Here is a 22,564-nt window from a genome sequence, read left to right as displayed (position 1 = left end):
TGTTCACCGCCTCCCCTTCTCTCAGCCCAGGAAGACCATTCAAAATGTAGTTACACCACAGTGACACCTCCACCCTCCCAGTCTACAGGCTGTCTGAAAAGTATGCACAAAACACAAATGTACCTCTGCCCAGACGTGAATTGGAGTCAAGCTGCAAAACACCAGTCATAAGCATAGAGAAATGCTCATTTTCTAGAAGTGGCATTTCTGTAATGATAATAAAAAATCCACATACACCAGTAGGCAACATTTCTCACTATCATTACAACCATACCAAACATGCCTATGCTACCCCTCATAAATCGGCCAATTCCCCCTAGACATAAGGCATGGTATGTCCAATGCAATCTTATGAGAAGGCAGCACTCACAGCAGTGAGAAACCAAACAGGCTGCTTGTCCTTACCAGGACAGGCCACGTAACCAGGCACAAGTCCTATCTTCTACATACATAGCACCCTGCCCATAGGGTAAACAGGGATTCTTGGCCTGGAAAGTAAATGTAGTTGCCACGTCGCTGTAGAAATAAACTGCGCACACAGGCCCGGTGCTAGCAGGCCTGCAACAGGTTTCAAAAGCTACTTCTGTAGGTGGCGCAAGCAGTGCTGCAGGACCACTAGTAGCATTTAATTTACAGGTATAGGGATATCACTGTGCAAGAGTCCTAGATCCAACAGCAGGAGGTAAAAAAAAGGGGAAAGGAAGCAAAAAGTCTGGGGATGAACCGGCAAAAAGGGCCAGGTCCAACAAAACTAGACCCTTACTCATAGATTTGTGTATGGTCTCAACTATATAAAACTTTATTTTCTTTGCTTAATTCTTACATACAACAGCGGAATTCATGGGGGAAAATGTAATGACTATGACTGGAGTTGACTTCATTGTAATACTAGATCCTGCACTTGATAGGTATTCTACATCATGGCAGCAATTATCCATTCCATACACCTAAAAAAAGACATTTACAATATGCACCTTATGGACATATTATGTTAAACATTCAAGAGAATGGGATTACATTTTGTATTTAAATATCCACACATCCCATTCATGAAAAGACATTTTCCTAATTTCACAGATAGTGTTAGATATAGTGATAGGAACTAATATTCGTAAACTGTTTCTGCCAGACAAAGCGTCAGTGACACTGTCCATAGATAATAATGCAACAGAATCCACTTGCAAGAGTGGAAGGAGAATGCATGAAATAGCCATTTCTTCAACCCAACATTAATGAATCCTAGGAAAATTACTTATAGGAAAATATAACAGAGGTTATGCATTGAGTCACAATTTGGATAAAGGAAAGGCTATATTAACAGGTGAATGTAAAGCCCACACAACAACTTTCAAACATTTGATAGAACAAGAGGCTGAAATTTCTAGATTAGAATTGGAACACAAATCCAATAGCTCAAGATGGATCTATGAGGAACTATGAAAAGAAAGATGTGAGTTAGAAGCCTTTTGACAAAAAACGGCAGCCTATAAGTTGTACACAAAATACGCACATCTTGGTTGTCCACGAGGTTAGGGAGGAGGAGCTCTACTTCTGATTCTCCCCCCACCCTCTGCTTCTTCCCCCTCATGTATGTACCACTCTCAACTTCTGTTTTATCTTCATTCAACTGTTGTATGTGTTGTGCATTATTTATAGGTGGAGATTTCTGCCTTGTATTACCAGTTGTACATTCCATTACTCAGCAATACTGTCCCTCATGTTGTTCATGTATACCTATATTTGGATTATTTTGCCACCTTTGAAATTCAATAAAGAATTGCAATAAAATGTTAAATAAAACATAACCTGATCTCTACTTACCATGCAAGCTTTACAATTAGGATTAAGCCCAGCTGCTAGTTCTCTCACTCAGTGTAAATAAGGCACTCAATAGGGTTGACAGGGCCATAGAAGGTAACGCAAATTTTGACCTACTGTCTACATAAGTGAAAATATGATCCTGGAGGTAATCAATGGGGGCCAAAAGTTCTTTGTCAGCATTAAGATCATAAGGCCAGTCAGCTCTAACATTTTTAAAGTATCTAAACTCCTTCTGTCTCAGCATGCATGTTCTATCACCTCCTCTTTCTTTCTTTTTTACTTGATTAATAGCATAGCGTTGCAGTGATTGTCTGTTATTGTTGTGTTTCGGGTCACAATATATGATAATGGCATAAGTGAAGTCTCTATCTGTGATGTTTTAGTATTTGCATCTTCAAGGCCAAGGTTATAATAGGGGTACTCTAGTACATATACAATGAATTTATAGTCACTGCTCAGTAATGCTTATTTTTATGACCACTCATTAATGGGAAACTAGTTCTAATGTTTTCATTCACACATAGTTTACATTTGCTACATGGTCTGAATTTACAAGTATTCAAACTCATCTAAGCCTCTTGTTTTAAAAAATGGGAAGTTACTATGTATCAATGTATCCTTTTCCTATGTGTTTTTGTGAAATAGCTACCCAATTTGCCCTTTATGTCTCAGTCAGCCTTCATTATATTCCAGTGTTTGTTTGGCATCCTCTTGATGTGTTTAATCTCTTTACTGTATGTTGTGATCATGAATATTCTCTTGTTTCCATGTTTATCTGGTTTTGGTTTCAATTTTGGAATTAGAGTGTCTCTCCTTTTTTTCTTTTTTCACTCTCTACAGGCCCCTTTGAATTATAACACTTCCACATCTGAAAGCACCCGACCGTGTGGTAACTGTGTTCATCAAAATTTCTTTCTGTTGAGCATTTCTTCACAATTACACAAGCTCCTCATAGGGCAGCTCTAGGCATGCTTTGTTAGTGAATAGCATATTGGTGGTGGTGTATTTTGTAAGCTGTTGTTTTCTAATTTAATATTTTGTTTACATATATCTGGATGGCTAAAATAGCAACTCTGGTTTTACTAATGTCATATGTACATTTAAAATGTTATGGGTTATTGTTTAAAATTTCAAAATTGAATTAGAAGTCTCCTCTTGAGCAATACCATTTCTTTAATGGCCATCAATAAACCTGAGCTGTGTTATTGTTTTATCAATGAATCACTCATTTCTTTCACTCCATGGTACTCCCTTCTCCCACCAGCCCACTGGCAGTTTTGTGCAAGTGCCGTAGTAGTTCTGTAAGCTTGGAAACAGACTTGACAGTTGAAAAATAAAGAAGTTGTTTTCCAGGACGCATATTGCCATCATCTCTAAAATCATTTCAGAATGGCTACACAGTTCAGTGTCTGTTTTCCTCAAAAACATCTGCATGCTTTGCCCTCAATTTCCTGTTTTTACTGAAGTATACAATGCCATAACATGCATTGTGATTAACTAGTTGTTGTTAGGAATTAAAGGTTATAACTTAGGAATACAAATGATGATCTACAATTACATTTTTTTTTAAAGAGTTTAACAACCAGAGGTGATTGGCCTTTCCCATTGGTTTACTGGGATTCTTGTGTATCTTATGGAGGCAGTATATAATTAGTGAGTGGGATGTCAAGCTCTCAATCATGAACTTTCATCTTCATCCAAAAGGCTGTCATATTTCTGCTTACTCACTTTATCATGGTACAATTTATTTAGCACTGTGTTGGCATTGCTGTCTAATAGTTTTCTGGAATAGGTGTCTGACAATTGCCTCCTTGACACCGTTACATAATTTACTTTGTTCATCATAATAGTTATATTCCCCCCTTTACTGGCTGGTTTCATTTCAATTGATTTTACAATAGTTAGATATTTTTAAGGATTTCTTTCTTCTAATGAAAGGTTTTCTGTTTATGTTTTTCATTGATCTTGTACTTGTCATTTAGTTAATGTTTCTGACCATTAAATTCATGAAATAATTCTATTTTATTGCCAGCTGATAATGGGGGTCTGTATTTTGATTTTTGCATTAGACCACTACACGTGGATTGGTGGTGACTTCCAGTTCAGATGACTATAGTATTATGTCTGTGATAATATTACAGTTTGCATCATCTTTTCATTCTTATAAAACTTGCAAGAGGCTGAAATCTCCAGGTAATAGTATGCTCCCTCTCATCATGTTTTCAGCTCTTGAAGAGCTAAACAGCAGGGGTTTGCACTCATACCAGGTGTCTGAGAGAGTATTTGCCGGGGCCACACAGAATCCTGTCAAATTAGTCAAGTTGAGTCTCCACAACGGACCTCACTAGACTTTGCACTGTGTTCTTTGTCATAAAAAGTAGAAAGCGTTTACATTCATTTTGCTTTTAGTAAGATATTCTTCATTTTATAAAACTACATGGAACTTTACCTTAATGCAGTAACATTACCAGATCCCAAATGTACAAGCTGCATATGTACCTGCTTATATTTGAGGCTGGAACCATTATATTTCTACCCAGCCTCCAGTTGTGATTAAACATTTAGGCCCATATTTATACTTTTTTAGCGCCGCATTTGCGTAGTTGTTTGACACAAAATCTGTGCAAACTTACAAAATACAATTGTGTTTTGTAAGTTTGCGCTGCTTTTGCATAAAAAAATGACGCAAATGCGGCACTAAAAAAAGTATAAGTATGGGCCTTAGAATGTGCTCAGGACAGATACCCTTCTATTGTGATATATAGCATAGTGTTAAAAACAGACAAATGATAACAGCCTTCAGCTTCACACATTTGATGAATAGGGGGGCATCTAAAAGTTAAATATCATTCAAAGTAGGCATGATCCCTCCAAATCCACATCAATAACAAAACAAATATAAAAGAACAATGTTTCAGAATTGTTTAACAGAAATATCGAAATCATTTCTGGAAACAACCCATCAACCCTGCAGCTTCCAATAATTGTCATTAAAAAAATGTGTGCTCAACAAATCTATTCCAAATCATCCACCAGAACTCCCAAACAAATAGGACACCATTCTTTTAAAACAATAATCAGCACTCTAATTAGAGAAGAGGCGTTATGTGTATCTTTTATCTGTATAATAGCCTGCTAATGACCACTGGGCAATCAGGAGAGCTTACAGTACTTATGACAGTACTTCTTGAGAGAGTAGTACATTTTCAATAAACTGAAAAAATCAGCAGTGAACGACCAGAAAAAAGATATTTATGTCTATAACTTTAGAATGGTCTTTGGCATCACACTTTACTATTTAATGTCTAGACATTGGACTGTGGGAATACAATGCCAAGACACAACCATTATACATGGCGGCCTGGTGATGCGCTGACATCACATGCAGACCTGCGTCCCATGCATATAGGACTGGTAAAGTGATGTCACATGCCAGAGGTAAACCAAAGAGACATATGTGCATAAATACAGCAAAGTTCTCCTATGTTCTGAGTTCAAGCAGAAAATAAGGTATCCAGCCTATACACCTTTCCTTACTTATCAGTTACCTCACTCTAACAATGATGAACCAAATGTTTCAATATTCACATATTATTCTCCAAAAACTCAGAATAGATGTTTTGGTCTTTGCCCTTCCTGCATGATCATACTCAAACATTTTGCCTTCATGCTCTTATTTTTTTAACCTGTTTCTGTTAGCTTTCAGGTCCCTGTACACTTTACCACAGCTAACCACTGCCAACCACTGCTAAATTGCTTAGGCTTGTAGGTACCTAGTGAAGTGGTACTAAAAGTACCCAGGGCCGGATTGCTGCTAGTGGGCCTGTACCACTTGCTGTGCCACCCACTTTGCACATGTATCAAGTCTGCCACTGCAGCATGTGTGTGCAGTTTTAAACTGCTGTTTCGACCTGGCATGATAAACCTTTCACCAGGTCTAAACCTTCCTTTTTTATACACATAAGTCATCCCTCGGGTAGGCTCGGAACAGTCAAGAGAGCAGTGTGGCGAGATTTGAAAATTGGACATGTACTTTTAAGTTTTACATGTGCTGGTGGAGAAAAACTCCTAAATTAATTGTTCAGTAGCACAACACCTAGGTCTCTCATAGGATAACATTGGGATTCCCTATTACATGCAATAAGTGATATCTTCTGATAGCCAGTAGAAGTATTGAGTTTGGTGTCTATGGAATTGTATTTAGGGGCCCTCTTTAACGGAAAAGTTGGATTCTTAATCACAATTCTGATAGTGCCACTTTTCCAGAGTTGACATTTTTCTATTCTAACCATTTGGTGACTTTAACCTGATCTTAGGATAGATGACTAGGTGCAGCTGCCAGTCGGTCTTTGTGTATTGCTCCCAGACAGTGAGACGAAGTGAAGATAGGTGTTGGCAGGATTGGCTCCTTTGAGTTAACAAAGGGGAGGAACTGTAACGTACCACACTTGCAGATCACAAAGGCTCAGCTTGAGCATGCTCACATAGGGTTTGACACAGGTCTTTTATGGCTCACGACACGCTGGGACGAGGACAGGGAGGAAGGGTTTGCCTGACACCTCAGGTCGGTGGAAACTTCTAGAAGCCTTCTCTACTTCATTGACAATTTGTTATCATCATTACCTCCTAACAAGATTTCGTCTGGGGATGCTACACCACCTGCCAGCATTTCCCAAAGGGTAGTCATTGGTCAAGAATCTCACCTCTGGTCGTTGTGACAAGATACCCTTCATTATCTATTTTTTCTGTGATTTCTATTGTGATCTTCATTGAAAATGTATTATTCCCTTTCTTAAAGCTATACATTTTATGCTGGTCAGACCTGCATTAATATTTTACAGGTGCTAAGTACAGAAAGCATTTTTTTGTCTGTAGCTAAATTGTTAAGGGGAGCTGTAAAGAAAATGTTAATTCCCATGTTTTTAATGTTGCATGCATTTATTGTTAGCTGCATATTTTATGGAAATAAGTTATCAAAATAAACATTTAAGACTGACTGACTAGTTTAGGATTTTTCTGTGTTGTGTTCATTCTTTCCCAATGTTTATTTCAGGATTAGCACCCAATAAAACATGTGCGTACATGTAATAACAAAGACATAAAAGATAAAAAATAAATCTTACTATCAAAGTGTACATTACAAAGTAATCACTTGCCTATGTAAAAGAAATCATAGTATCAAAATGTTTATAAGAAGAAAGACCACTTTAGAGAATAAATACATAGCAATAACAGTTTAGAATATGTATAAACATAAAATGCCATTACTGTCAATAAAAATTTGATTGTACAAAGTATGTGAATATTGTGCAAACTCAAATAAATACTTCATTTTCTTATATATAAAATACCAATAAAGTTTGCTACAATTTTTGTTTCATAAGGAATAGCCCATCCCCTTCCTTGCTAGCAAGATGGCATGAAGATCTAGGCTTACAGTGTGTACAATAACCAGATAAGCATTTGTTCGGAGTATCCCAAAAGCAGTTAGATAATGTCTAAGGCCAAGGTTTAGGCTAAGTGGTCTGATCCAATTTCTTCTGGCTCTTTTATACAATCAACAGAAGAAAAACAGGTGTTCAATATCTTCTACTGAACCCCTATGAAATGGACAAAAATCCAGTGTATCCTGATTTGAGTTCTTTTTGCTGGGAAATTGACCTATTCTGAAGTTGATATATGAATTTCATGCATAATAGGCTCTTAAAGCTTCCATTTAGGCTTCATTTGCTGGTGCCAATTTGAAAAATAGGAAACTTGTAGCAGGGCTTCCAGAACTAGCATTTCCAGAACGCCATCCAAAGGTTCACAAAAGCCACATACAGGTAGTCCTTCATCAATCTTAGGCATTTCCAGCAAATTGGAGTGAACCAAATTATCTGATCAACCATGATTACTCTAGTTCGAAAAAACAAGCATGTAAAGGGGAGAGAATCTTGCTGGTACTTGTACATTCATATAGTTCGTCTTGCACTTGATTGCAAAACGCCATCGAATTATTATCTATCAGCCTGATGCAATGATAATTCCCTGGATTACCCCATCTCCCTTCTTGTTTACATGAACGATCTCTGCTCCCTACCAGGAAGATGGGGTTCAGTCACCTTCCATCATTTTATTTGACCATGTATTAATATGGGGGACCAAACAGCTAACTCATATCTACCAAGGTCCTCCTTTATCTTATTGGGCTGAGTGCTTTCCCAGGTTGCAGCCAGTTTATAGCATGATGTGTCTCTTCCATGGTTAAATAAGTGCAGTATAATCTTGCTTTTGACTAATAGAGGCTTTGTAGGTAGGTACTAAATTGATGTCAGAATGAATAGATTCAGAACACTTTGTATCAGTTTAAATACAATATATAAATGAACAAAATGTTTTTCCCAAAGGTGTGAGGTGATATTGAAATCCATAGGAGTGCAATTCACTGCACTCCTGTGGACCACCATATGCCAAAACTCTTCAGTATTTCTAGTTTCGGCTGCTTGCAGAAGATCCTCCCAGTTTGTAACTATCCAGTTCTGTTTAGAATTGGAGATAGTTTTCTTGTATCTCATAGTGGAATCCCTAATCTTCTTCCTGTCACTCATTTTAACAGTCTTGATTAAATCTAATTTGGCCTTCCTGCAAATGCCATTAAACTAAGGGGAGGCTTTGGGATTTAAGACTTGCGACCTTTTTAAATTTGTCTGAGCATAAATATTTTAGCATGCTAAACAATGTGTGGGGATTCTCCATAAAAGAATCCTCCCAAGAGTGGTTATTGATCAAGTTATGTTTTTCTTTACTTTATTACTGCTTGAAGTGGCTACTTAAATACTTTACCAATTGCATCTAAATTAAGCCATATTGCTCTGAGCCAAGCTAGCCGAGGGTTGAGCACAGGTTAATAAGTGGTTTGCTTGTGACCTCACCATGACAAGGACTGTGGCTGTTGCTTGAGTAGGGTTTCACCTCCCGCAACCTGTAACCAATTTCTTACTAGGTGCAATTTATTTCACATGGTACATTCTGAATCCCAGGAATCAGATTTATTCAGGCTACAACCAACTCATAATCAGGGTCTTTAAAACCTATTGGTAAGTGTATCCAGATTAACACACCAAAAAGCTTAACTGTCATTTTGAAAAAGGAATGACTTTCATGTTCAATGAAAAGTCATGTTGATTGATGCAGATAAACACACTCACCGTTTCTCATAAGAATATTTCAAACATGTTTTTCTTGCTGATTGACAAGTATAATTCAGATGTACTTTTACATCATGCAAATGCATTGGTACACAATTCAAGTTAAACATTCAGAAAAAGAATTACAAACCTGAATGTTTAAATTAAAATGGGAGACACTGCTATTGTGATCATAGAATACCAACTATTCTTTTTTAAAAGAGAGGGTGAAGAAATGTACAACACTGTTAATTGTTACACGTATGAAAAGACTAATTTTCGATATAGGAAACATACAAAAATGCTAAATCTAGGGCATTTTCAGTCACAAATATTTCGAAATCTACTAGCACAAATCACCATTATGAGTCTGAAATAAATATTCGCAGGTCAAACCTGACAATATTCATTGAGAAAGAAACGCCAATTTTTTATTGACCCAGTGGAGTCAGTTTTTATCATATTCAATACATATCACACCAGTTATCAAGATGCTCGTAATAAGGGCCCTAATCTGCAAAAACAGAGCATAGTAACATATATGCGGATCCTTTTACACAAAATATACCCTAATATGCTGTTTTACTCTCCAGGAGCCTATCTCATAAATAATTTTTGTATTGTGTCTTACTCATGTCTTGGGTGTAAATTACTCCTTCGTTTTCAGGCATCATTTACAGCTATATTTTTTAGATTAATGTTGTCTTACTCCAGGCTTAATGTTGCTTATGATCAAATGTATTTTCTTAACATGCTGGGATTAGGCCACCCATAAACCTGGAATAAAACACAAATGCTCACGAAAAAAGAGTTGTCAATAAGGACAGAGGTCTGTATTCAATACAACCTAGTTGCCACATATGCATCATAAACTATGGGGAATATTTTTGAGCCTTGTGCACTTCAGGAACATCACTATTATTGATGCTCTGCAGTGCAGAGTGCAAAATCATATCTATGAAGCCACACAGAGCCACTTTGCATGGCTTTGAATGGCTTCATAGATATGGAGTAAGGCAAGGAAGCACAAGTCGTTGCGTTGCCTTACTCTGCACCAAGGAGGTGTTCCAGGGCATTGCGTGGATTTTCCATATAGCACCATCGATTTTTGACACATCCCCAGATTTACAAGAGCCGGTAAACCTGGGGATGCACCAAAACCTTATGCCTTCCCAGGGCAGACAAAGGGAGGAGAAATATTTTTATTTCTCTCTGTGTTTTTCTATTTCCATATGTGCTGCATTCTGCAGCAAACATAGAAATAAGGAACACCTCTACAGATTGTTTCTGTGCAGGAAGGTTGCCCTTCCTGCACAAAAACAATCCTGCTGACAACACAGACACCCTTTCACTAAAGTGCAAGGGTGCCTGCATTGGTGCTAGGCTGCTGAAACAGCACCAGCACAGGGCACAGGAATGCACCATATTCTATAAATACGGTAAATTCCTGCTATTTCACTTTGGCATAGGGCAGTGCAGCACGGTGACTTATTGTGCTGCCTTATGCAAGATCCACGCAAATGAGGGCCTAAGTTTTGTAAGAAATGTTCTTGTTTTACGAATCATTAACTCTCTGTATTTGGATACGAATAACCTTTGATATAATTTGTAAAATATGGACATATAAACTTTCAGCAAGCAATAATCTGATTATTTCCCCCACACATGCAATAAGGTTGGCGGCACAATCTGAATGCGGTGCTAGCAAATCAGTAACTTTGTAGGACATAAATGGCTCTAATTAATTATCTTTACTGTGAAACATCAAAGGTTCATCTACTGAAGCGCACAACTGAATATATGATTTATGATAACTTTCAGGCTACTAAGACACACAACTGTGCTGATTAATCAGCATCCCACTGCTTCCCAACATCATTCAATCTAAGTGCATATCTGAATGCTATTTACAGAGCCCAGCTAAGAAATGCTGATACCATCAGATACAGAGGCTATGCTCTTGTTCAAATATAGTGAAGTTAAAACTTGACGATATGGTACATGCTAAAGTTGTGTCAGAGGCTTTCAACTCATTCCTCTTTTGCATTTCCTTCACTACAGCTTGAGTGGAGGCGAACAATTTCATTTTTGTTTTAAGGAGTGGGTCGGTCAGCTGTTTTACTTTGCAGCTGAACATCATCGTTCAGGAAATGTGTTCTGCAAGTACCCATTTGAATTTAAAGGTACATAGTTCATAAAAAACAAAAACTAAGAATTGATGTGGACTTTAAAGAGATTGATTTGAAAACCCCTGCTTTAGATTGAGCTTCTGAGCCCTCTAATAATTTCTCTCCTTGTTCTCCCTGTGCTGAAACTGTGAAGCATCCAACCATTGTCCATAAAATGTAAGACTGTCAGTATGTTTTATAGTTAATAAAGCCCTTTTTGATGGATAGTGTATACTTCAATTATGATGACTCAAAATATCTACTGGATGGCTGCTAATGTTGTAATGTATTAATTTGACCATGTATATTGATTGTCCGTTCATAAGAGTGAATGAAGGAGCCTCAAGCACCATGGTGTAGTTTTTTTTTTTTTTTTTTACTTGAAAGAGAGGTGGCTCTATGACATTGTTAGAAGAGCCAGTGTTAGGGTGATCTTCCCCTAAATATTTTGCCTGTACTCCTCCATTTGATGAACTTATTTTGTTGACCGTATTATTCTGTGCACTGTCCCACTGCTAACCAGTGCTGAAGTGCTTGTGTTCAATCCCCTAAAACATGCTTAAGCTGGCTTATACCAAATTTGCATGTTTAATTTACTTATACACCCCTTGTAGCATGGTATACCATTTACCAAGGGCATGTATAATAAATGCAACTAGTGGACCTGCAGCACTTATAGTGCCACCGGCTTAAGTAGCACCTTGAAACATGGCGAAGACCTGCTACTGCAGCCTGACTGTAGGTTTAAACCTCCATGTCGACTTGGCAATAAAACCCCCTTGTCAAACCTTAAACTCCCCTTTTATTACACATTAGTCATCCCTAAGGAGGGCTCTAGGTAGCCCTTAGGGCAGGATGCTTTTTAATCAAAAGATTGGGCATGTTCTTTTAAGTTTTACATTTCCTGATAGTGAAAAACTCTTACATTTGTTTTTCACTACTTGGGGGCTTCCCCCCCATAGGATAACATTGGGGATATATTATTTCATTTATTAAGCTTTAACTTCCAATTGGGAACAGGTAGGTGTGTCATATTTGGAATGGTAATGACCGTCCATATTTAATGGCAAAGTAAGGCTTTTGAATTACAATTTTGGAAAAGCCACTTTTAGAAAGTTTTAATTTTTCTACTGCCCTTAGCACTTTGTATGTATAGCCTGTCTTGGGTTACTTGACTGGGTGTAATTGATAAACTTCCACATTGTCACTGCAGCCAGCCCGGAGCCAGGGAAGGGGAGTCAGAAGATTCCAGGCACTTTAAAGCCACAGTCTAGAAGGTTCTCCCACTCTTCAGAAGGAGGGCACCTGGTATAAAAATAGGGCCTCAGACACCACCTCCTAAGTACAACTGAGGACCAATGGACAGACATTCTGGAGGACTGCTAACCTGCTGCTGCCTTGCTGAACTGCTGCCTTTCTGCCCTGCTGCCCTCTTGCCTGGGGAGGAAGGATTGTGGTTCCAACTTGAATTCCAGACAGAACAGTGACTCCAAAGGACTAGATTGCTGGTCTCCTGACTTCAGAGACATAAAAGGCTCCCTCCCTTCATCTTGGACCTGCATCTGAACTCAGTCCCGATCCTTCAAGTGTTGCTCCACCAGTCTTGGAACCTTGGAAGTGGTGCTGAAGGTTGCCAGATAGCTGAAACCCAAAAGTGGGGATTTTCTGACCAAAACTACTTCGATAACCAGGAGGAAATAGGACCAACCTGCTCACCTTTCTGCCCGAGGTGCATCACTGGTCGGATTGTCTTTGGGGCTTCTCCTGCTCCATTCATCTCAGCAGCAGCAAATCCTGTTCAGCTGTCCTTCACCAAATGGGATATCCAACCTTATGGAACTGTCTTTGGCTGCAGCTCTCTGCCTCGTCCCTCTGCAGATTTTTGACTTTCATTTCAAAGACTAAGGTGGTCATTCCGACCTAGGCGGGCGGCGGTTGCCGCCCGCCCGTCGGAAGCCGCCTGAATACCGACCCGCGGTCAATAGACCGCGAGGGGTATTCTGACTTTCCCGCTGGGCCGGCGGGCGATCTGATTCAGATCGCCCGCCGGCCCAGCGGGAAAGCGCCTTCCACAAGGAAGCCGGCTCGGAATCGAGCCGGCGGAGTGGAAGGCGTGCGACGGGTGCAGCAGCACCCGTCGCGCTTTTCAGTGTCTGCATCGCAGACACTGAAAAGCCTAGTTGGGCCCTGTTAGGGGGCCCCTGCAGTGCCCATGCCATGGGCATGGGCACTGCAGGGGCCCCCAGGGGCCCCAAGACGCCCGTTCCCGCCGGCCAGGTTCTGGCGGTAAGAACCGCCAGAGCCAGGCCGGCGGGAAGGGGGTCGGAATCCCCATGGCGGCGCAGCATGCTGCGCCGCCATGGAGGATTCCCCAGGGCAGCGGGAAATTGGCGGGAGACCGCCAGTTTTCCCTGTCTGACCGCGGCTTTAGCGCCGCGGTCAGAATGCCCTTAGGGGCACCACCGGCCTGTCGGCGGTGCTCCCGCGCCCGTTGGCCCTGGCGGATTGTATCCGCCAGGGTCAGAATGAGGGCCTAAGTCCAAATGAAGAGATCTTCACTGTGGCTTCAACTTAAGGCTATTCGATGACAACGTTCTCCCATTTGAACACCCCCTGCAGCATTACCTCACTAAACTTCACATTCTCAGAACAGTTTCCTTTAACATTTCCCTAAAGGTAAGCACTGACCAATCCACTTTGTCTATCCGAACTGAGCTCCATCGCAGTCAGACGTATTTTTTTTACTATTACTTGGTCTCAAGAGAGTAGGTGCCTGCGGTGGGAGCTGTGTTCTTCCAGATGCTATTATTTACTAAAATCTTAAAAAATATAGAACTCTGGTTCTACTGATTGTATTTTTGTTATTTTTGTTTCAAATAATTTATTTAAACTTACTCTGTTTTTCTACATTGGAGTGGGATTTTTCTTGATTTGCATTTTCGTTGTATTACTGTTTGTATGCTGTATAAATAGTTTACACATTGCCTCTAAATTAAGCCTGACTGCTTTTTGTGTGAAGCTACTCAGGATTTAGCACAGGGTAATTTAGCGACTTTTTGTGGTTCTCCCTGCAAGGGATTGAGGCTGTTGCTTGACCAGGTCTCACACCCCAGCAACATGCCATAACATGCATCAAGGTAAGCATTGGAACAACACTGCAGCTGTGTTTCTGTTCTTAGGAGAAAAGGACTCTGAGACACATTTTGGCAGAAATTGTGTATGTAGCACAAGAAGTGTGGGTGCAACTTTGCTGAAAATATTCACTCAAGAATTATTTATTATCATAGACTGGTTCTACCCTTTACATTGCAGAGCTTGATACACTCCCAGGTGAGAGCTTAATGGATACTTTAAAATATACAGCTCGGAAATGTTCACTTGTCTGACAGAGTTCTTTGGAGGGATTTGGGCCCATATTTATACTTTTATTTATGCTGCATTTGCATCATTTTCTGACGCAAAAGTGGCACAAACTTACGAAATATATTTGTATTTTGCAAGTTTGCACCACTTTTGCATAAAAATTTACGCAAATGCGGCGCAATAAAAGTATAAATATGGACCTTGATGCGCAGCTCTTCCTTGAATCTCTCGAAATTAAAGGTCTCTTATAAAGGCAAGTAAATCAAGCCTATTTCTGACCCTAAAGACCAAGAGGTACAGGTTCTACTGATGGAAAACACCTGCTATGCATGAATCCTTTTGTATGGCTTTGCGTTTGCTGATATTCCTAGAGATGGGAGAAGTTGTGAACAATTTAAAAACAAACGCTGGACCAGCTGCAACTGAAGATTTCTACTGCATGAAATTGCATCCTCTGTGTGATTACTGCAGAAGGCCTTTTTCAAGAACAGAGAGATAGTGATGCAGATAAGTATTCACAGAAATCGGTTGTAAGAGGCCTTTTATAATTTGTGTGTTTTTTTTTCCCAATAATTTAATCTCGGGAGAAAGGGGGCAAGCCTTTAAGAACATATGGAATTTTAGAAGTTACATTTTAGCAGCTTTGGCCACTGCTTGCCTTTGACAATGATATTTTAGCTATAGTTGAACTGAGACAGTGACATACTCAGCTTTATCAAGCCCTTGTCAGCCACAGCTCCCCGAGCTACTCAGCTGAACATTTTAAACCTTCAAAGTCTGAAGGGATAATAATTCTGACAAGGATGGACCACCTGCGTTATTCTGATAGCACTCTGTTTTCAGTTAGTTTAAAGAGGCATGCAGATCTCAGTTTATGGCACAACAAATAAGAACAATAAATTGGCCTTTATCTTTTCTTCTCATATAATGACTTTTGGTTTCTCAGCTAAAAAACGTTGTTATCAGATTTTCTTAATATTTTGACATCTGTCGTAATAGCTTTGAACCTCTTCAACATACTTGTGTTTCACAATTTAATTTAATGGTATAATTCTTTTGATGCTTAATTTGAACCAGAGTTTAAAGGTGGGTACCAATATCACTTAGCTTTACTCATCTGTCTCAGAAAGACAAACTTGTCGGGAGTCAGACTGAGCTACGTCAGAGCTCAGCCACAAATTCATTCAAGACGATGAGCTGTCTCTCCCATTGCCTAACAATACAGACTCCTAGAGCCTCCTCCTGCTGTGAGTGGCAGGAGATTCCAGCAAATGAAAGGAGGCAAAGTAAAACTTTTTTTTTTACATTCTATATGCATTACAGTGTTCCGACTAACATTTGCTTAGATTTACACATTATTGTGGATTCCATTCTATTTAGGGGCTGACAAAGACCCCCATGTGTATCCACTGAATTATCTGCATAGCAGAAAAACACTTTTACCTATTCCTTCTCTACTTTCCTCACCCTGCTCTGATGCAGGGTGTTTTTAATTAATGAATGTCTTATAACCCTTTTGTCATTATTTAAAACTCTCAGCATACTTACATGTATACTGTGCAATGTACAGTATCCTGCTGTCATCTGGGCTCGTTCTATGATCTAAAAATACTCTTAAAATTCCTCCATGGAGAATATCGTTTCCCTCCAGAGAGGCAACGTTCTCTCTGTAGAGTGCTACCGGACCTGTACAATACATTGCTGCCTACACACACCGCGAGGCACAGTCCAAAGGTATAAATAAATGCTAGGGTGACGGCTTGAGGCAATACCAATGACATCCAAGTGAGTGTTGGTGACTTGTCCATTGTTGCAGCGCTGCAGAGCCGTCCCCAGCTAGGCCTACCACCCATATGTGAGCCGCGGAGGAACTACACTCTCTATACACATCTGAAATACATGGGTGTGTTTGTGCCTTTCCGACCCTCAAAAGCAATATACTCCCATGCGCAACTTTCCTTGAGAGGAAAGAACTATCAAAATGTGATTTGTGGTGTTCACAGACTTTTTTCAGGAAATCTCCCCACAGATGTTCTCTTTTGAGCACTTAGAGATTTACTCTAATGAACAATCCACAAAACTGGTGCATTGACAACGAAATTCGAACTGATCTGCGAATGACAATGGACACTGCCCTCAAATCAGTGAAACAGGCTCAAGGAATTTCCCTTATGAGTTTGTTTTTGAACATTTAAGCTCAATTGTGGTGTCTTAAATTATATGTGAATGCAAACCCCTGAATCGTGCCTTCTACTAGTCATCTCAGGTCAAGGAATAGTATGAATTACTTTGCAGAATATACTAGACTGTTTACTAATATCTTCACTGAGGAGCTTTTCCTAATCTGGCAAATCTGAGAAAACTCAAGCCTTATAAAAAACTCTGAATATTCCCTAAACGTGTGTGTTACGTAACAGCTCCGAAGTTGGCTGTTTCCTAACCACAATTAATCTGGGTGTTACATAATACCAATTAATATTTCTGATTTCATTTTGTTTACTTTGTTTCTTTTCCAAATTGCAAGCATTGTAATAAATCGTTCCATAAAGATAAACTCATAACAAAATGTCGTTTTTTTCCTTACTTGTGGGTAGGTCTTTTATTTTTGGCACGTAAAAACAATCTCTTAGATGCTTCAAATCATCGGTTTCGTCCAAAAACAAAGCAAGCTTCTGGTCAACTAAGCTGCATCCTAAAAGGGCAGCCGTTTTCTCCAAAAAAGCCAGTTGACTCCTGCTTGAAGAGAGATCCATGCTCATGCAGTTCAGTGATTCCTGAAAATAGAAACGATCAGTATCATTTTAGTTTGTAGCCCAATGTAAGTATGTGCAACCGATATATATATATATATATATATATATATATATATATATATATATATATATATATATATATATATATATATATATATATATATATATATATATATATATATATATATATATATATATATATATATATATATATATATATATATATATATATATTCTGTAACAGTCAGCAACGGTTTCCCAGAGAAAAATCAGACAATACTGCTTTCTCTCAAGATGGACTAACATGAGTTAGGTGTGTAATAACAATTGCATTATCTATCGCATTGATACACAGAGGTTCAAACAAATAGAAGTCACACCGAGGTCAAACCTGTGTCCAAGAAACACAAAAACAAACCTTTTATTGCAATGACGAAAGGAGTTTATATTGAAGATAGATCATGCAAACATGAAGTCAGTATAATAAAAACTACGATCCTATTTCTTTGCATGCACGTGGACCGATGTGAAGGGAGAAGGCAACAGAGACGTAGAAAAACGTGCAAATGCAAATCAAAGCAATTACATGCTTTCAACACAATAAGAGGTCTGCCAAAATCCTAGATTCTTTCATAAACAAAGTGTGGTGCTTATGGCCATTTTAATACAACTAAAAATTCCGAATACCTGACATTTGTCAGAGGCATAATTATTTTCCAGAAAATTTTAAAAATAAAACATTTGCCCTACTACTTTTCGAACTAACCACCTCAGGGTTGACAAGCCACAAGCAGCGCTCTACAAATCCACCTTACATTACATTATGTTACAGAAAGTACTTTGTGATCTTTGCAAACTTTAGAAAATGTTGCATTTCTCGCACAATCAAGCTGTCTTCATGCTGATTTAAACAACCACGACAACCAGACATGTATTTCATTTGTGAAGTAATTAAAGACAGAGCCACACAACGTACAAATGCACAAGTACAAACTGACAACACACATACTGGCTCATTTTTCAAAGGCAGCACGCATTAATGCACACACAACATAGATACAATATCACCAACAACACACATAGAAGCACCAATCTTCTTAGTGTAGGCTTCTCTACTGCGTAGCCCATGAACTACTGGTAGCCCCTTTTTGTAAGTAGATCACCTGTGTGACGCCCAACCTCCTAAAACAGAAGCTATTGTTTAGCTGAATTAATATATGTATAATACAATTGAAAAGTATGTATTCAAGACGAACATGTATGTATTTTCGGAACTAACAACCTCCTGCATAAGCATTGGATGGCTCGACAGATGGATGAATCAACAAAAGGAAGGATGGATCTGTTGATACTGTTGATAAAGCATCAACTGACTGAAGATGGAATGATGCATGCAAAAGTTGGCTTAGTAGAATGACTTGATGAATGCATAACTATGGCTGTATAAGAATTAGAGAATGGATGAATATATAGGTATGGCTGAATGCAAATGTGCATATGGATGTACAGAAGCATGACTGCATGTTAATAATTAAAAGGTCTGTATGTGTTGGAAGCCCCAAAATATGAGCAAAGCTGGTCCCTCTTATATTTGAACGATTTGAAATCTAATGTCATTGGTCATAAGCCAGTGATCAACAGATTCTTAAAATGTAGCTAAGCTAAATATTAGTTCACCAATTAGCAAGACACCAGTGATATTCTAAAATGGGGTAACTAACACCATCGTTATAGCAAAGACTTTAGTATACAAAATTAAAAAATGAATGTAAAATAAAAAAACAATGATGGATCAAATATTGTTGAAAGTCCATGAATGCACATCTCATTTTGATGAACAGAAAACATGTCTTCATAGAAATGTCATCCAAGTTGATGAGTGCAGCTCTATTCGCTTAATAGACTAGATATCATTCACTCTCAGCACTCATACTTAGAAACCCCAATGGTGTTCTCACATCTATTGAAATCTTTTGGTGGCTCTGGAAACATGAATAATACAACTTGTTGCATGATTTTTTTTTCTAACCCTTTATGTCATCACATGTGTTGTGTGCCACTTATGAACCTTTTTCAGGACAAAAATAATAATTCATCATTTTTTCCTCAAAGTCACCTAAGAATAAGATGCTAAATCAGGGCTTGAAAAATCCATTCACCCACTCCCATTGGCCAGTCTTATTTGAGCAGGTCGAGCTAATTTTAATACTTACTCCTCCCTTTTGGTAGTAGACACTGAACAGGTGTTCTGTTCAGTTGAAAAGTGGAGGGGAAATAAAAGATGCCTTTAAATCTTGTTTTTATGTCACATTTGCTCTGTGTTCAAAGTCAAAAGTCAGTTTTTCTTACAATTCATTTTCCCTCTGACTGCAGAGTTCCTGGGCTTTGTTAGGTGAACTGTGTGACCTGCTGCTTAGAATGTCAAATCAAAGGATGTAGGGTGTCAGATTTTTCATAACACACTACATTTAAATTACACATGAACTGTGCAAACATTTCAAATTATATTTCAGTAGTTGTGAAGACCTTTTTATATTTATGTGTGATGAAAAAATATTTTATTAGGATGAAAACAAATCAGAATACTTTACATGTTGATGTGCAAAGGATATATTTTCTGAAACCCAATTTTCAGAGATTGTTAAATAACCATATAGGTTTATCAGTAAAGCTGTAAGTTAGTGGAGAGGTTTTCGGACCTTTCAAGGAAAGTTACTGTGTGTAGATGACAATGTTTCCACATCATGGTTTAATAATATATTTATTAACCCCTTCTGTGCCGCGGACGTAGTGGTTACGTCCTGCGGCACAGTGCTGCTGTGCCGAGGACGTAACCACTACGTCCTCGGCACACAGCCCAGAGGGAGCGCTCTCGCTCCCTCTGTGGGGTTCCCCCCCACCCCCCCAAGTCAGGGATGGAAGGGGAAGCCCTTCCCCTCCCACCCCCGACCCCCCCCAACCCCCCCTGTGACGTCAGCGCGCGAGCGCGCGCTGATTAGTCACAGGGTCTCCCCCATCGCGCTGGAAGCAGAGCTTCCAGCGCGATTGAAAAAGAAATGCTTTTGCATTTCTTTTTCAATCCCATGGGGGAGGCCCCGAGAGGCTTCAAAGGGAAGGAAATGTATTTCCTTCCCTTTGAAGTCTCTCACAGGTTTCAAAAGCTGGATTGCTTGCAATCCGGCTTTTGAAACCCCACTAGACACCAGGGATTTTTTTTTTTTTCTTGAAATTGGCAAAAGGGAGCGACCCCTTGGGCAAGGGTCGCTCCCAGGGGGGCATTTTTTTAGGAAGGCCTTTTCTGCCCCCCCTGGGGGCAGATTGGCCTATTATTAGGCCGATCTGCCCCCAGGGGGGGCAGAAACCTCTAGGCACCAGGGACCATTTTTTTTTTTTTTTTTTTTTGGTGATGAATTCTTTTTTTTTAGGTGGGGAGCGATCCCTTAGGCAAGGGTCGCTCCCCTACGGGGCAATATATATTTAGGCCATTTCTGCCCCCCTTGGGGGCAGATTGGCCTATTTTGATAAGGCCAATCTGCCCCCAAGGGGGGCAGAAACCATTAGACACCAGGGAGTTTGTTTTTGCACGCGAATGTCACGCAACAAAGCGACCCCTTTGGCAAGGGTCGCTCCCAGGGGGGGCAATTTTTTGGGAAGGCCTTTTCTGCCCCCCCTGGGGGCAGATCGGCCTATTATTAGGCCGATCTGCCCCCAGGGGGGGAAGAAACCTCTAGGCGCCAGGGCAATTTTTTTTTTTGTGTTTTTTTTTTTTGTTCTTTTTTTTTTTTTAGAGATGGGGAGCGACCCATCAGGCAAGGGTCGCTCCCCTGGGGAGCAAATTGTATTTAGACCATTTCTGCCCCCCTGGGGGCAGATTGGCCGATTTTAGGTCAATCTGCCCCCAAGGGGGCAGAAACCACTAGGCACCGGGGATTTGTTTTTTGGCGCCAATGTCACGCAGGGGGAGCGACCCCGTAGGCAAGGGTCGCTCCCAGGGGGGGGGTGGGGGGGCAAATTTATTTTAGGCCATTTCTGCCCCCCCCGGGGGACAGATCGGCCTATTATTAGGCCGAACTGCCCCCGGGGGGGGGCAGAACACTCTAGGCGCCAGGGCAATTTTTTTTGCGTGTTTTTTTTTTTTGTTGTTTCTTTTTTTAGAGATGGGGAGCGACCCATCAGGCAAGGGTCGCTCCCCTGGGGGGGCAAATTGTATTTAGACCATTTCTGCCCCCCTGGGGGCAGATTGGCCAATTTTAGGTCAATCTGCCCCCAAGGGGGCAGAAACCACAAGGCACCGGGGATTTGTTTTTTGGCGCCAATGTCACGCAGGGGGAGCGACCCCGTAGGCAAGGGTCGCTCCCGGGGGGGGGGTGTGCCGGTTGGGGGGGCAAATTTATTTTAGGCCATTTCTGCCCCCCCGGGGGACAGATCGGCCTATTTTTAGGCCGAACTGCCCCCGGGGGGAGACAGAACACTCTAGGCGCCAGGGCAATTTTTTTTTTGTGTTTTTTTTTTTTGTTGTTTCTTTTTTTAGAGATGGGGAGCGACCCATCAGGCAAGGGTCGCTCCCCTGGGGGGGCAAATTGTATTTAGACCATTTCTGCCCCCCTGGGGGCAGATTGGCCAATTTTAGGTCAATCTGCCCCCTAGGGGGCAGAAACCACTAGGCACCGGGGATTTGTTTTTTGGCGCCAATGTCACGCAGGGGGAGCGACCCCGTAGGCAAGGGTCGCTCCCGGGGGGGGGGGTGGGGGTTGGGGGGGCAAATTTATTTTAGGCCATTTCTGCCCCCCCGGGGGACAGATCGGCCTATTATTAGGCCGAACTGCCCCCGGGGGGGGGGCAGAACACTCTAGGCGCCAGGGCAATTTTTTTTTTTGTGTTTTTTTTTTTTTGTTGTTTCTTTTTTTAGAGATGGGGAGCGACCCATCAGGCAAGGGTCGCTCCCCTGGGGGGGCAAATTGTATTTAGACCATTTCTGCCCCCCTGGGGGCAGATTGGCCAATTTTGGGTCAATCTGCCCCCAAGGGGGCAGAAACCACAAGGCACCGGGGATTTGTTTTTTGGCGCCAATGTCACGCAGGGGGAGCGACCCCGTAGGCAAGGGTCGCTCCCGGGGGGGGGGGGGTGGGGGTTGGGGGGGCAAATTTATTTTAGGCCATTTCTGCCCCCCCGGGGGACAGATCGGCCTATTATTAGGCCGAACTGCCCCCGGGGGGGGGGCAGAACACTCTAGGCGCCAGGGCAATTTTTTTTTTTGTGTTTTTTTTTTTTGTTGTTTCTTTTTTTAGAG

At 40.6% G+C, this 22,564-nt stretch overlaps 1 protein-coding gene across 1 annotated transcript in view; it reads right to left on the bottom strand.

The window, feature by feature from the left end:
• The window catches only part of KYNU (kynureninase), a 915,617-nt gene that overhangs the window by 748,350 nt on the left and 144,703 nt on the right, over window positions 1-22,564 (bottom strand). The window contains exon 2 of the mRNA XM_069225084.1: window positions 17,106-17,295. Coding sequence (XP_069081185.1) covers window positions 17,106-17,280 — 175 coding nt within the window. The 5' untranslated portion in view covers window positions 17,281-17,295. The remainder of the gene's footprint in view (window positions 1-17,105; window positions 17,296-22,564) is intronic.

The sequence above is a fragment of the Pleurodeles waltl genome, chromosome 3_1 (assembly GCF_031143425.1).
Source record: "Pleurodeles waltl isolate 20211129_DDA chromosome 3_1, aPleWal1.hap1.20221129, whole genome shotgun sequence".
NCBI lineage: Eukaryota > Metazoa > Chordata > Amphibia > Caudata > Salamandridae > Pleurodeles > Pleurodeles waltl.
Note: the sequence above shows the minus strand (reverse complement) of the source record. Positions and strands in the feature narration are given on the sequence as shown.